General features: G+C 36.9%; 1 protein-coding gene across 7 annotated transcripts in view; it reads right to left on the bottom strand.

Annotated features, from left to right (window-relative positions):
- GOLGB1 (golgin B1) overlaps positions 1-11393 on the bottom strand; it is a 77784-nt gene extending 66391 nt beyond the window's left edge. For 6 of the 7 annotated variants that reach the window (XM_058731235.1, XM_058731238.1, XM_058731237.1 and 3 more), the window contains exons 1-3: positions 11241-11393; positions 1082-1176; positions 124-276 (exon numbers count right to left, since the gene is read on the bottom strand). In XM_058731235.1, coding sequence (XP_058587218.1) covers positions 124-276; positions 1082-1174 — 246 coding nt within the window. In that variant the 5' untranslated portion in view covers positions 1175-1176; positions 11241-11393. Of the gene's footprint in view, positions 1-123; positions 277-1081; positions 1177-2678; positions 2699-11240 lie in introns of those variants that run through there. The other variant, XM_058731236.1, reaches the window with a different exon arrangement.
- Positions 11394-15247: the final 3854 nt, after the last annotated feature.

Raw genomic sequence — 15247 nt, 5'->3', positions numbered from 1 at the left:
TTTACAGTATGAGGGAAATAAGAATCACATTCTCTAATCACTTAAGTGAAAAGAAAAATGTAAGTGAATGTTGTGTCTGTCTTTTATCAAATGCTTGGCAGGAAAGGAGGAAAACCATGGTACCTGTAGAACTTCATCCTTTTGTTGCAGTTGAATGTCCTTCTGTCTAACGATTTCTTTTAACTCCACCACCAACTGCTCAGCATAAGCCAGGCGCTCCAGAACATCCTCTTGTGTTCTATTGTTAAATTCCATGTCAGATTCTTGGGGTAATGCCTAGTATTTAGACAAAAAGTTGCCAATGCACCAGGGAAAAGACATTAGCATTGACAGAAAAGAGTTCCTTCATTGCAACATCATTTTATCTTTTCCCCAACTCACCTCCGTACTTAAGAAATCTTTCCAACTCGGAGACAATAATTATCATCATAGCCATTAAAATATATTGAGTATTTTAGAAATGTGAAGCATTTCACAAACATTATCTCATTTATGAGATTATCCTAATTTTACCAAAGAGAAAAATAAAGGGAAGCAAATATAACAAACTAGCAAGTGGAAGACCCCAAAATTTAAATTTAAGAGAGCAGTTGAATAAAATTCTCTCAACCACTAGGCAATACTGCTTGTCTTTCAGAAAACTAAAGGGCTTCTTTTGATTCCTTATGTGACCATCAGAAAATACAATGTAAACTATAAGAGAAGTGTGGATAAATTTACAATAGCAAACATATCTTCAAACCTGAAAGGTGCCCTAGTTCTGCCACTAATTATTCAAACCTTTCCTAGGGAACAGGATATATACCTGAGGAGAAGTTAAAACAATCTAGCTAGCACTAAACAAGGCTCAGGGGGCAATGAGAAAGATCTTTCCAATCTCATCCAGGTCTTGACTCCCATCACCGTGGCTTATAGGCTACAAACTTATAGGAGAAGGATCATTTATAAAGTATCAATATTTTTCTTAATCCTCTCTTCCACCTAGTACAATGGAGGCTGCTTAAAACCTTCTATCTTCCTTTTCCTCAGAAGAACATAGAATATATGTCTCATCAGTTTAATTTAGAACAGAGCTACTCACAGGGTCTAGGGAAGCCCTCATATTCTGATCAGTGTCATCTCCTGATAATTCATGCAAAACAACATTGGCTAATCCTGACAATCGGCTCAGCATTTCTGCAGGAAAAGAAAACATAAACAGTAAAATGGACATAGGCTTCTCTTGTACTGGCAACTATATCAACTGTAAGTGAAAAGCATGATGATGTCTTTAAAAAGGCATTTGAGGGGCGCCTGGGTAGAGCATCCGACTTCAGCTCAGGTCATAATCTCGCGGTTAGTGAGTTCGAGCCCCATGTCAGGCTCTGGGCTGATAGCTCAAAGCCTGGAGACTCTTTCAGATTCTGTGCCCTCCCTCTCTCTCTGCCCCTCCCCCATTCATGTTCTCTCTCTCTCTATCTCTCTCTCTCTCTCTCAAAAAATAAAATAAACATTAAAAAAATTTTTTTAAAAAGGCATTTGAGTATGTGCAGTGTAGTCACATAGTGTTCTTTTCAGTGGCAACTGCACTGCACTCAAATAACCACCACTAACATTTTCTAAATAAAATACAGATACATAATTGTTTTGTGGGAAGTAAAAATGTCTTATAAATTACCTTTAATTCATTTTCTTTCATCATAATTTCATTTACAAACATGAACTTCTAACATTCCTTCCCCTGCCAGAAGATTATTCTCTCCTACTTTGTCAAATAAATCCTGTGATGTAGCAAAATTTTTCTTTTTATGTGCCCTCATGAACCCCATTCTTTCAGGAGGGTTTCCTGATAACCTATGCGGTTTTGCTAAAATTTAAATATAATCCTTGTTTAAATGTATAGCATTAAATGCATATATTAGAAAAGGAAAAGGGATTTAAATCAGCAACCTGTGCTGCTTCTGTAGGAAATTAGAAAAAGAAGAGCAAAATAAAACAAATATAAGCAGAAAAAAATTCAGGTTAGAGCAGAAACTAATAAAATTGAAAATAGAAAAATACAGAAAATCACTAAAACCAAAAGATGATTCTTAAAGAGTAAGTTCAAACTAAAATTACCTGAATGTAACATAGACTGCCACCTGCAGAAAAGGTTATATACAAACCTAATGGTACCCTTGTATCAAAAACCACTAATAAATATGCAAAGTATAAAGAGAAAGAAATCCAAATATATCACTAAATAAAATCAGCAAACTATGAAAGAGATAAAGACAAGGAAGGATCAGAGAATATCTCCAGGAACAACCATAAAACAAATAATAAAATGGCAGTAAATACATACCTATCAACAATTACTTTGGATGTAAATGTACTAAACACTCCAATTAAAAGACACAGCGTGACAGAACAGATTTTTAAAAATAAGGCCATCTGTAAACTGCCTCCAAGAGACTCATTTCAGACCTAAAGATACATGCAGATTGAAAATAGGGCATGGAGAAATATTTATCATGCAAATGGATGTCCCAGCAATTTTAACTCTTAGGCATTTGTCTCAGAGAAACGAAATCTTAAATTCACGCAATAACCTGTACATGTATGTTCATAGTAGCTTCAGTTGTAAGAGCCCAAAACTGTAATCAGCAAAGAAGTCCTTTGACAAGAAAATGGTTAAACAAACTGTGGTATATACATACCATAGAACACTACACAGCAATCAAAAGGAACAAACCAATAATTTCGATGAATCTCCTGTTGAATGAAAAAAAAGCCAATTTTCCAAAAGTTACATACTATATAATCCTACACCTATATAATATTTTTGAAGTCACAAAATTTTAGAAATGGAAGACAGATCAGTGGTTGCCCATGCTTATGGAGGGTTTGGAAGCAGAAAGGCAGGAGGTGGTTGAAGTTATAAAAAAACAACAGAAGGTGTTCTTGTGTTGGAACTTTTTGATATCTTTTTTTTTTTAAATTTTTTTTTCAACGTTTTTTATTTATTTTTGGGACAGAGAGAGACAGAGCATGAACGGGGGAGGGGCAGAGAGAGAGGGAGACACAGAATCAGAAACAGGCTCCAGGCTCCGAGCCATCAGCCCAGAGCCTGACGCGGGGCTCGAACTCACGGACCGCGAGATCGTGACCTGGCTGAAGTCGGACGCTTAACCGACTGCGCCACCCAGGCGCCCCGGAACTTTTTGATATCTTAACTGTAGCAGTGGATACGTGAACCTAGATAGGTAATGAAGTTGTATAGAACTTACACACACACATAAAGGTGGGAGTGTATTAATGTTAGTATCCTGGTTGTGATATTACACAATAGTTTTATAAAATTTTAAACTTTGAGGGAAACAAGACAAAGTGTACAAGGGATCTTTCTGTATTATTTCATTACAAGTGCATATGACTCTACACTTATCTCAATTTTTAAAAAGAAAGAAAAAGGAATGAACTAAATACAATGTGATGTCCTATAATTTGATCCTGGAACAGAAAAAAAGACATTAATGTTGAAACTAATGAAATTAAAAGAAAGTATGGAGGTTAGTTATGAATCATCACTGGTTTCTTAGTTTTGACAAATTCACTTTGTCAGGAGTATAGTTGACTCTAAACTGTCTACATATTTTCTATAGTAAACCTAAAATTATTCCTAATAATTTTTTTATTTAAGTTTGTTTATTATTTATTTAGTGGGGGGAGGCACATGTTTGAGTAGGGGAGGGGCATACAGAAAGGGAGACAGAGACTTCCAAGCAGGCTCCACACTGTCAGTGCAGAGCCCGACTTGGGGCTCGATCTCATGACCCCAAGATCATGACCTGAGCTGAAACCAAGAGCCAGACGCTTAACCAACTGAGCCACCCAGGCATCCCAATAAAAATTTTTTTATTCTTAAAAAAATTTTTAAAGGTAATCAATACAAAGGGAACCACAAGAAAGTGATAAAGATTGATGATAAGCACTGTGGACAACCAAATTCCCTGCAGAAGAAAACCAAAGTTTCTGTAACCAAAGTTACAGAAAAGACACAAAAAGCTAAAACTGAAGAGCATTTAACTGAAATTTTAAATTTTGAACTTTGAAGCTACATATTGAAAGAGTCTACCATGTAGCAGGAGTTATCAACCCATAATGACCAAGAAGACATTCTAGTAAAACTAATGGACTTAAAAATAATCTTTAAGATTTAGGTCAAAAGATCATGTGACTTGTCTAATTATAATAATAATAATAATAATAATAATAATAATAATAATATCAGACTTTTTATAATGTTTTTGCCAGGAAAAATATCCTAGAGTTCCACATTTGAGATATTCAGGGAAAGAAAATGTGAGCCAAGGATTTTATTTTCAGCAAAAATGACCTTCATTTTTGATATAAAAAGCACAGAGAGAATGTTAAAAGCATGCAAGAAAATTCATGAAAAATTTTCCCACGAACATTTCCTAAGGCACCTACTAAAGAGAAAGCTTGAGATGACCAAAATGATCAAAGAAACATCATCATAAAGACTGGTGGTAAGCACTAAATATAGTTATTTGTAGAACTAACGCTGATATGGAAAGAACATAATATTAAATAATTACATGCTCTAACAATATATAGGGCTACCATGAAGAAAACCTGGGAAGAATGTGAATCATATATGCAAAAAAAAAAAAAAAACCCTTTAGAACTATTTTCAATAACCAACATTAGTGGTGACTGTATTAGTATTATTATTCCTTGACAAGTACCACATGTACCATGTGGAATTAAAGTGCAATAATTGAGCAATTAACAGGCATAGTAATTCTATCATATTTTCAATGTGAAAAAAGGTAATACAGGTGTAAAACAGAAGAAATTAAGAACCTCAAGATAAAAACTGATCTTGGATTTGAGTTGAAAGCATCAGTATAAACTTACAAGGCATTTTACCTCAGTACATCTATTTTCCTAGCTTTGTCCACTGAAAAGGCTTAAAAATAATGATAAACTGAGAGGCAATGAACATCTCTAGTGCTAGATTGGGGTCTTGCAATACTATTTTCCATTAAAAATGTTTTTAAGTAGGAGAGCTTCTCAGAGAAATGGCTAATTCCTGTTCTGAAATAGGAAATGTACACAATAAGCCTAAAACATCTTGTCATACAAATAGCAAGGAAGCAATCAAAGGCTAACTAGAGTCATGTCAAAAGGACCTGGGGGAAAAAAAAAAACCAATATGTGATCCAGTTTTATAATCCAGAAACAGGGATTTATTATGGTCTTTTAAAATTTCTGTCAGTATTTTTTTTATAATTTTAATAGTACAGGGTTTACACATACTTTGTTGAATTTATCCCTATGTATTTAAATTTTTTATTCTACTCTAATATTGTTTTACTATTATTTTCCAAATAGTTGCTCTACATACAAATATAATTTATGTTTCCATATTGACCTTGTATCATGTGACCTTGTTAAATGTACCCATTAGTTCTATGTGGTTTTTGATAGATTCTTCTTTGTAAATTTAGTATACACAATGATATCTTCATTAATAAAAGTGAATTTCAATTTTTTCCTAAAAAAAACAAAAACAAAAAACAAACAAAAAAAAGGACCCAGGATCCAAATTGAGAAGGTTCTCACAGGCCAAAGGAACAAGTGAGTTTCTAAGAAGAATATCAATTGCAATAGATTGAAACCCACCAAAAATACTTCAATCCACAAGTTCATATTAAACTCATCAGGTAAACTAAGTATCTTGAAAACTAACAAAGTCAAGGATTTATCTTGACTTTTCTATTTGAACTTTACCATTCAGGAACCAAATAGTAGATAAGGGGATCCATATCCATATAAAATATTTCAGCTAACAAATGAAAACAAAATGGTAGAACCGGATACAAAGGATACAGGAATATGCTGAATTGCCCCATGAAAGTGAAATTCTCAGAGTGTGGGAAACTCCACAGGTCAAAAAGTCTAAGTTCTTCAACAAAAATTATAAGGAAAGGACTTAAGAGACACTGAGTTAAAAAGGGGGGAAGGGAGGGAAAAGATTCACATTTGGGTGATAAAACCATAGAGAAACCACAAGGAAGTGATTACTGTGAAAGGAAGGAGAGAGCAAATGGAGGAGTTTCTCAGATGACTGACAAAGTTAGATTTCTTGACCTCACAGTTATGATAAGAATGCTTACCTCCTAATAATTCATCAAGCTATATGTCTTTTGGTGTGTGTGTTTTTTTCTTCTTGAGTTTTATTTTACAATAAAAAGGTCTTTTAAAAAATCAATTAACAGCTAGAGCCGTCTATAACAGAGTTACTCAACTTAACCCCTGGCTTGGTCACACACCATGACCTATAAATACCTCAATCACTGGCCACTTCCCATCATCTTCACTTCAGATTCTCAAACCAACCCTCAACCCACCTCTATCATAGTCCTTCTGTTCATACTCACACTTTCTGCTCTAACTAGCTTGGATTCTACTGCTTGCTTCTGCTACTACCTTTAGGGCTAAATAGAAAAAGTACTGAGATTTCAGACATTGTAGCAACATTCCCAACCATTTTAGAACCATAGGACCTTTAGAGAAATGTAAAACATGTTATCATCTGTGGCCAAACGTATGCACACATGTATACTGAAGGTGGTATGCCCTACATCAAATCTTTTGTATATCACCATTAGCCAAGAAGACTGTGAGAGATATGTAATTTCTATTGGGAAAGTTGTTTTTTTTTCCCCCAAATATACAATTAAAATCCCAAATGTTTTCTCAAACTCTCCCCACCATTGGTATCCACCACTGCCATGCATGAGATTTTGATTCATCCTCCTGAGAAGGGTGTGTCTCCACCAGCAGCCTACTGAAAATTACTGCACATGAAGATACATACAAATGAACATAGGATCATAATATTATTGGAAATAATTATTGAGCAATATGTACTTTATACAAATTTCTCTATAATTCTCACAAAATCTGCAAGATCAGTATCATCATCATTGCCATTTTAAGATAAAGAAAACTGACACTCAAGAGAAATGAATACATTTCAAAGTATCTCTACTAAAAAAGCATTACTGGGGCGCCTGGGTGGCGCAGTCGGTTGAGTGTCCGACTTCGGCCAGGTCACGATCTCGCGGTCCGTGAGTTCGAGGCCCGCGTCAGGCTCTGGGCTGATGGCTCGGAGCCTGGAGCCTGTTTCCGATGCTGTGTCTCCCTCTATCTCTGCCCCTCCCCTGTTCATGCTCTGTCTCAAAATAAATAAAAATATTTGTCCCAATATATAAATAAATAATTTATTATTTATTTGTCCCAAATAAATAAATAAATAAAATTTATTTATTTATTTTAAATAAATAAATCCCAAAAATAAATAAAAAACGTTGAAAAAAAAATTAAAAAAAAAAAAGCATTACTGAATAAGATAAAAAGCTCTTCAAATGAAAAATAGGTTACTTTCCTCACATAACCATTTAAAAATATGTACATTTTAAGAAAGGAAAGATCAGTATAAAGGATGTACCATTTCAGGTCAAAGTAAAAGGAGTTTCTCAAAGATATACAATAATCGGACAGGTCCATGAGAAAGGAAGTAGTGGAACAAGCACCAAATTGGGAGCCAGGAACTGAGCCTTCAGTTCTGGCTCCAACACAAAGAGGCTGTACTATGCTGGGTAAGTTACCTTACAGTTTCCTCATCTTCAAGTGAAGAAGACTGACAAATATTCTAACGCCCAGTACTATGACTCCATGATTCAAGAGTGATTTGTATGGCTGTCAACAGAAAAGGAAAATGTGGAAATGTAATTGGGAAGGGTATCTCAGGCACAGTTAAGTGCTTTATGTAGTTGAAAGGTTGAGAACTTGAGGGCAAAAGAGACAAAGTAGTCATGCTTAAGCCAAATGAAGAAAGATGGATCTACCCCTCTGTTTAGGCTCACTGTAGGACAGAAATGGACAAATGGGGGAAAATATTCATGTTCACTGTAATAAATTCATGTAAGGAATATGTGTGACTGCTGGGACAAAAAATGCTCTTGCTATTGTTTTATAAAGCACCAGAATTATGAGTAGCAATTTGGGAAAAGAAAAAAAATCAGGGCTTCATGCCAAGGCCAGCCTTCAATAAAACAGGCAAATAAAACAATCTTTCAAGTCAATGCTAGCTACACCTTCCACAAACACTGCCACAGGATCTCAACACTCGTCTGTTGAGGTGGCACTAGAAATTTAATAAGTATTATTTTTGCAAAGTCTTCACTGCTTGCTATAAATAATTATTTTCAAAGTACCAACTTAGCATGGAGCATAATGCCAGGAGCCACAAAAACATAAAAAGAAATATAAGTAATGTCCCTAACCACAGAAAACTTAGTACAAAATGCATGGGAAATTAAAATAAATAAATAATCGAAAATAGTGCATGCCTGGGTACACATCTGCTTTGGAATTTAAATCACATTTTCCCACAGAAAATGGTGAGATCTCCAAGTCACTCCTCAAATTTATTTAAAGTGTACTTGGTTGAGCCTGGGTAGTTTTCCTTAATTCCTTAATTCTCAAAGTGATTTTCAATTGGTTTGAGGAACTGAGAGGAAATGGTGCTATACAGCTGGAAAAAACATATCCAATATTATGATATAACTTTACAATTACAAAATGAAAAGCTAATTTTCATGACACAAAAAAAATGTTTTCATTAACAAATTTAGAAGTAAATGGTAGATATAATTTATATAAGCAGTACTATGCACTAAGTATTATTTCAATAGCTTTATATATAAAAACTTATATATCCTCATTACTTTTTTATTATTAAAACAACCCCAACAAGGAGGTACTATCAATATCCCCAGTTTTAAGGTTTGTAAACTACAGCATAAGAGAGATTATATATTTTAACTAATCACAGAGCACCATAAAGCTTCTTGGCTGATGGAGATATACAAAAAAGAATCTATTTTGTGAGGAACCTCATCACCCAACATTCATCACTGGGGCTGAAATTAGGGCTGGGGCCATGAGAGCACTCATATACTTATACATTCACTACAGCAGTGTTTGTGATGCCTAATAAATACAATCCAATGCCCATCAATAGGGAACACACTAAGTACATTTTGACATTTCTACAAGGACATGCTGTATAGCCTTTTAAAAGAATGAGGTACTTTAATACTTATGGATAGAAAAAAATATAGTATCAAGAGGCAAAAGAAAGGTATAGAATAGTATGTGTATCATGACTCCACTTGTGGGAAAGAAATAGGAGGGGGATACATATTAGGTAAGTGCTTGAGTCTGATCAGAAAGTCTCTTAAGAAGAAACAAATTATTTACAATGCTTACTTCTGGGAAGTAGGGAATGAGAAAAAGGCCAGTAGATAGGGGAGAAAGAGATTTTTGTTTTTATATTATACCCTTTTGTATTGAATTTCAACTTACCTAAAGTACATACTGCTGATTTTTACATGGCTGAATTAAAAATATAGTAGTAGAGAGCCTAACCTCCTTTTATATAGTGGTTCCTAACAACAGACTGGTATGTGATGATCAGTGGTGAGATGTGTTCCAAATAATTTATTCCTAACAGTATTTAACCAAGAGAAGTTTATGAATGACTTATTATTTTTATAAATGGATAAAATCGATATCCTTTTAATTAATCCATTAATGCAAAAGGGAAAAAGATAGGGGGCCTTTAAGACTCAAGCAGAGGGAAAAAAGATGGATCGCCTGAAGAGGATTTCTAGGAGGTCCCATTCCAGAAGAATGGAGGACCTCAAAAAAAAAAAAAAAAGTTTTCTCCATCCAGTCTGTAGATACTTAGAAATGTAAACAGCCTTCTTGTAAAATAAACAAACTTTATAATGGTTCCCAAATTGGGTTAGGAGTGTCCTGGAGAGTAGGCAAGATTTTTTTTTCATCCTTTTAAATACGTTTTTGTATATGTTTACTGTGCTATGCATATGGTATCCATAATTAAATATAACATATTTGGAATATGCTTGTTCAAAAACGTTCTACTGATAGGGTGTGTAAAAATGTTTAGGAACTACTGATGTGGTCAAACGAAGTTAATGCAGTGAAGAGGAAAGCATTTAAGTAAAAGTACATGGTCAAGGGATGAAAAGTAAAAGTTGTGAAACTGTCAGTGTATAATGGTTGCAACTTTTTAGTTCTCTTCAACTTCTTCCTATATCTATTCCATGACCAAATCCTGCCATTTCCAGGTTAATGTTTACTGGGTTTGACCATTCATAGTCATTCTGACCATGCAAATTTTAATTACTTCGTGTTTCTGGAAAGGCCTCCAAGCCTGTCTGTAAGGAGTTCTCCACTGCCATCTTGCAAAAAGAACCGTAAGGTTCTTTAAGAGTTCAGAAAGCTTCCAACTATCGCCAAAAGTGAAAGTACTTATCCAGTAATTTTAAATATCTCTGTCCTACACTTAAACTGTCCTTTCCCCACAGACCAAATGGAACTCTTAAAATAAGTCGGACAAATATATTCCTCATTTGTCAAGGAACTCACTTTCCTCTTCGCACTCCCACACACCACTCCCCTTAAGCAGATAAATATCCTCCACAGCACCAAATCAAGTTCTTTTTCCTCCAGAACTTTCTTCAGGATTCTCTTTCTCTAACAGTATGTCTACCCCTGATTCCTGGGATTTTAGTGCTGAAGGCGTCGCAAAGATTATTCCTCTCTCCAAATTTCACCAGCAACTCATTAGCAGGATCTTTTGCCAGGTCCCTTTTTGCATTTTATCTCCACCGTTTCTGTGATCTCCGCCCTGAAGAGCGTTCATTCCTTTTGGGTCCCGCTTCCCTTTCCGGAAACTAAGTTTAGAACCTGAGCACAGGGGCCAGACAGGTTTTCTCCGACGTCAGCTACTGCGAACCCAGGGCGGCCTGAACAGGCCGCTCAGGGAACAAGGCCGAGAGCACAGGACTGACCCGAGAGCCCTCTCCGTCGCTCCGGGAGAAGAAACGTCCTGGGGAGGGAGCAGACCGCGCATATGTGCCCCGAGGCCGCGCAGTGAGACCCCCAAAGCCCTTCCAAAGGGCCAGCTGGCATGTGGGCAACTAGAACTAGGCCTGGTAGGTGAAGGGAGGCGTGTGTAGGGCTGGATCCAGGACGGAATAGGAAGAGGAGGAGCAGGGAGGGGACCCGAGTGTGGCCGCTTCGGCAGCCCCTGCGGAGGGGTGACCGTTAAAAGACTCAAAGAAGGGAGGAGTTGGGGAGTATCCCTCACTCACCTGGAAGAGGCTGCGGCCGGAGGCGCCAGCTGCCCCCCTCCCAAATTTAAGCCACGTCAGCTCGGGAATCCCGTACGCGACACCTACCACCGCCGCGCCCCGTCAAGGGACTCAACCACTCGCAGTTGGGACGGAAGATGGGATTAGGACAAGAACCAATCAGAGCTGTTGGCAGAGCGTTACCAGGGAGACCAGGCACGCCTTGTTTGTAACTAACCCATCAACAATGACGGAAACCAATCAACATTAGGAAATTCTCCTCTTCCTCAAAGAAAGAGCCAATGGTCTCTAACGAATGGAGGGGGGGGCGGAGTCAGACGTGAGCAAGCGTTCCGGAAGAAGATCTGCGGGAAACCGGAAATTCTCGGAGGGCGGGCGTTCTGGGGAGGGTCAGGTGTTAACGCTGTGAAATGGGTGGGCCACTTGGGCCGAGTTCTTCTGTGGTGTTGATGGTGACTGACCCACGCTATGGCTTGGGTTTTTGCGTAGTCCGGTACTGTGGATACCAGCTGTGACAGGATTGTTGAATGAGCTGTGAGAAGGGAGTGGGGATGTGGGTTTTACTCTTAGAATCATAAAATAGTAAGAGCCGGCAAGTAGGTCGTCTAATATGATCTTTTCATTTTATTGATGAAAAATGAGACCCGGATTAAAGTGAGACACCCAAAGACAAGTAACAATTACTGATAGAACTTGGATAGAACCTGGCGGCTTTATGAAAGAGAATCAGAGATATCTCGACGTGAGTGAGAGAAGAGTGAATACTGTTAGGAAAGTGCCTCTTAAGTGGCACTTGAGCTGGCACTTCAGCGAGAGGTGAGATTTGAGGACTCAGGTCTGGACGTGAGAAGCTCCAATAGTAGTCACCCAAATCATGCGTGCTCTCCTTAAGCTTCTAAGGAAAGGGGGGAAAGCCAGCTCCCTTGATTTCAGGAAGTCTCTTGACAGCAAGACTATTAGTTTGAATTTATTGCTAGCCCACTATATAAATCCTCACCTTAACTCACATAACTCGTTCAGGTTCAAACATCAGCTCACTAAGGGCTTTGCTGGCTACTCACCTTTCATAGCAGTCTCCTGCATGTACTTTACCCCTTCTCTGCTTATTTTTTCCCTAAACCCTTTGTTGTCTTTGTTTTTTCTCTTCTCTGTAAATGTTTACTTCCAAAAGACAGGAATTTTTGTCTCTTTTGATCTCAGCTGTATCTCCAGGTCCAAGAACAGTATGCAGTAGGGCACTCAGTATCTTTTGAATCAGTGAAGTACATATGATTGTCGCCATTTTTCATTGGACACGTTAAGGCTTAAAAGGATTAAGTAATTTGCATAAATTCACATATTGAGGGGCAGAACCAGGATTTGAAATAGCTATCAAATGCCAAAGCTGTGTTACTTCATCAGTACATTATATTCTCATTTCCCTGACTGCCCACCCAGCAAAGCCTGGATCAGTGCAACCACCAGTCTTCACTCCTACCTTTTGGAGCACAGAATGGTGCAGGAGAAAATTTGACCTCAGGGAGGTCACTTCTGGTTACTTCTACACATTCAGTTTCCAATTTCACTCCATCTTCAGCATACTCCTGAATCTTTCGTGTGTATTCAGCTTCCTTTCTCATTTCCACAACAGTTATTGGAACTTTTAACACCCTCCTCACATTCCTGGCAGATGAACTTGCTTCTGTCTCAGAGAAAATAGAAACCATCTGCTTGGAGTGCTATTGAGTTACTCCATTGCACATTGTCTTTCTCCATACTTTCTTGCTTCCACATTCAGCCTTAGAAAAGATCTTCTAGTTTTAATGTCATGAAACTTTCTTATAGGAGAATAAATTAGAGAATTGTATAGTAGGTCTTCTTAGGCCTCTGCCCTTCATTCTTGGGTCAGTACAGACTGGCCATTCAGTGAGAATTACAGTGAACTCTAGGGAAATGAAAGAGTAATACTGGGTGGAGGTTAAAGAGCTAAACTGAGGTTTTATTTCAAAGGACGCTGAAAGACTGGATATAATTTAGAATGCAATTTAATGGAAACAGTTCAGGCCGTGAGAGAGTGATCAAGGTAATAAAAGATAATTAGGAGTTGACCCATCGGATAAGAGGGTAAAGACCAGTGGAGGCAGATGGAGCAGCATGTGCATGGACTGTTTAAGGAACGACATGAGTACTACGAACAGGTAGACAAGGAGTAGGTCATGATGTGGTGTGTGCTATTTTATGATAAGGGATATTGTTCTGAACTCAAAAGCAGTTAGGGACTGCAGAAGTCTATAATCACTCAGTTGTCCCTTAAAGAGTGACCATTCCTCAATTAATAGTGTGGTGAGAAAAAATTGGGAGGCAGGAAATGTCACATCCTGTCTGATTTACAATTGCCCAATTCCCTGTTGGCTTCTTTGTTCCAGTCCTTTTGCCTTATTCTCTCTCACCATCCCTTATGCGAAATGCAAACTTATCCTAAAACTTTCATACAGATTTATTTATTAATGTATTCTCCATACCTAACATAATCTTCAACAGAGTACATGTTCAATAAATAATTGTTAAGTGAACAAGTGTTTAAATTTACAAGAGTCTGATGTATAACTATGCCAATAAATCTTAAAATCAGAGAAATAAAAGTAATTTCTTGATAAATAGAAACTTTGATGTGTAAATAAATACACAAAAAATATAAAATCACACAATTACATCAATGCAGAAAAAACTGACAAAATTCAACAGTGATTCATGCAAAAAAACAAATAAACAAACAAAAAACCCTGAGAAAACTAGGAATAGAAGGGAATTCCCTGAATCTGATAAAGAATATCTACAAAAAGCCCACAGCTAACATTATTCTAACTGGTGAAAATGAGATGTTTTTCCCCCTAAGATTGGGAATAAGGCAAGGGCATCCTCTCTCACCATTCCTATTCAACATTGTACTGGAATTCCTAACTAATGTAAGACAAGACACACAGATTGGGAAGAAAGAAATAAAATATTTTGTTTGCAGAACATGATTTTATATGTAGAAAATCCCTAATAAACTAAGAAACAAAAAAAAAGCAACAACAAAAAACCCACACCTGGAACTAAAAAGCAATTATACTAAGGTTGCAGGATAAACAGTTAATGTACAAAAATCAATTGTTTTTCTTACAATAACAATGTACAATTGGAATTTGAAATTAAAACCACAATGCTATTTATATTAGCACCAAAAGAAAGAAAGAAAGACCTAGGCATAAATCTAACAAACATGTACAGGAGCTATATGAGACAAACCATAAAATTCTGATGAAAGAAATAAAACACTAGGTAAATAGAAATATTTCATGTTCATGGATAAGAACAGTTATTTTGTGAATATCAAAAAAATGAATTCTAAAGTTTATATGGAAAGGAAAACCTGGATTAACCACAGAATAGAGAATAAAAAAGAAGGAGAGGTTGGGTGAGATGTTGGTGGGAAAAGAAGGAGGAAGACAAAGTTGGAGGACTGATATTAGCTGCCTTCAAGACTTACTGTAAAGCTATAGTCATTAAGATGGTGTGGTAATGGAGAAAGAATAGATCAATGGAACAGAATAGAGAGCCCCAAAGTAGACCCACACAAGTATAGCCAACTGAGATTTGATGAAGGAGCAAGGGTAATTTTATGGAGAAATGTCTTTTCAACAGGTGGTGCTGGAACAATTAGACGCCCATATGCAAAAAAAAAAAAAAAAAATGTAGACACAGACTTCTACCTTTCACAAAAATTAACACAAATGGATAACAGACCTAAATGTAAAATGCAAAGCTATAAAAATTCCAGTATTAAAAGAAAATCTAGATGACTTTGGATTTGGCAATGACTTTTTTTTAAGTTTATTTATTTATTTTGAGAGAGATCACATGCATGCATGGGGGAGGGGCAGAGAGAGAGGGAGAGAGAATCCCAAGCAGTCTCCTCACTGTCAGTGCAAAGCCTGATGCGGGGCTTGATCCAATGAACTGTGAGATCATGACCTGAGCCAAAA

Source organism: Neofelis nebulosa, chromosome 5 (genome assembly GCF_028018385.1).
Source record: "Neofelis nebulosa isolate mNeoNeb1 chromosome 5, mNeoNeb1.pri, whole genome shotgun sequence".
Lineage (NCBI taxonomy): Eukaryota > Metazoa > Chordata > Mammalia > Carnivora > Felidae > Neofelis > Neofelis nebulosa.
Note: the sequence above shows the minus strand (reverse complement) of the source record. Positions and strands in the feature narration are given on the sequence as shown.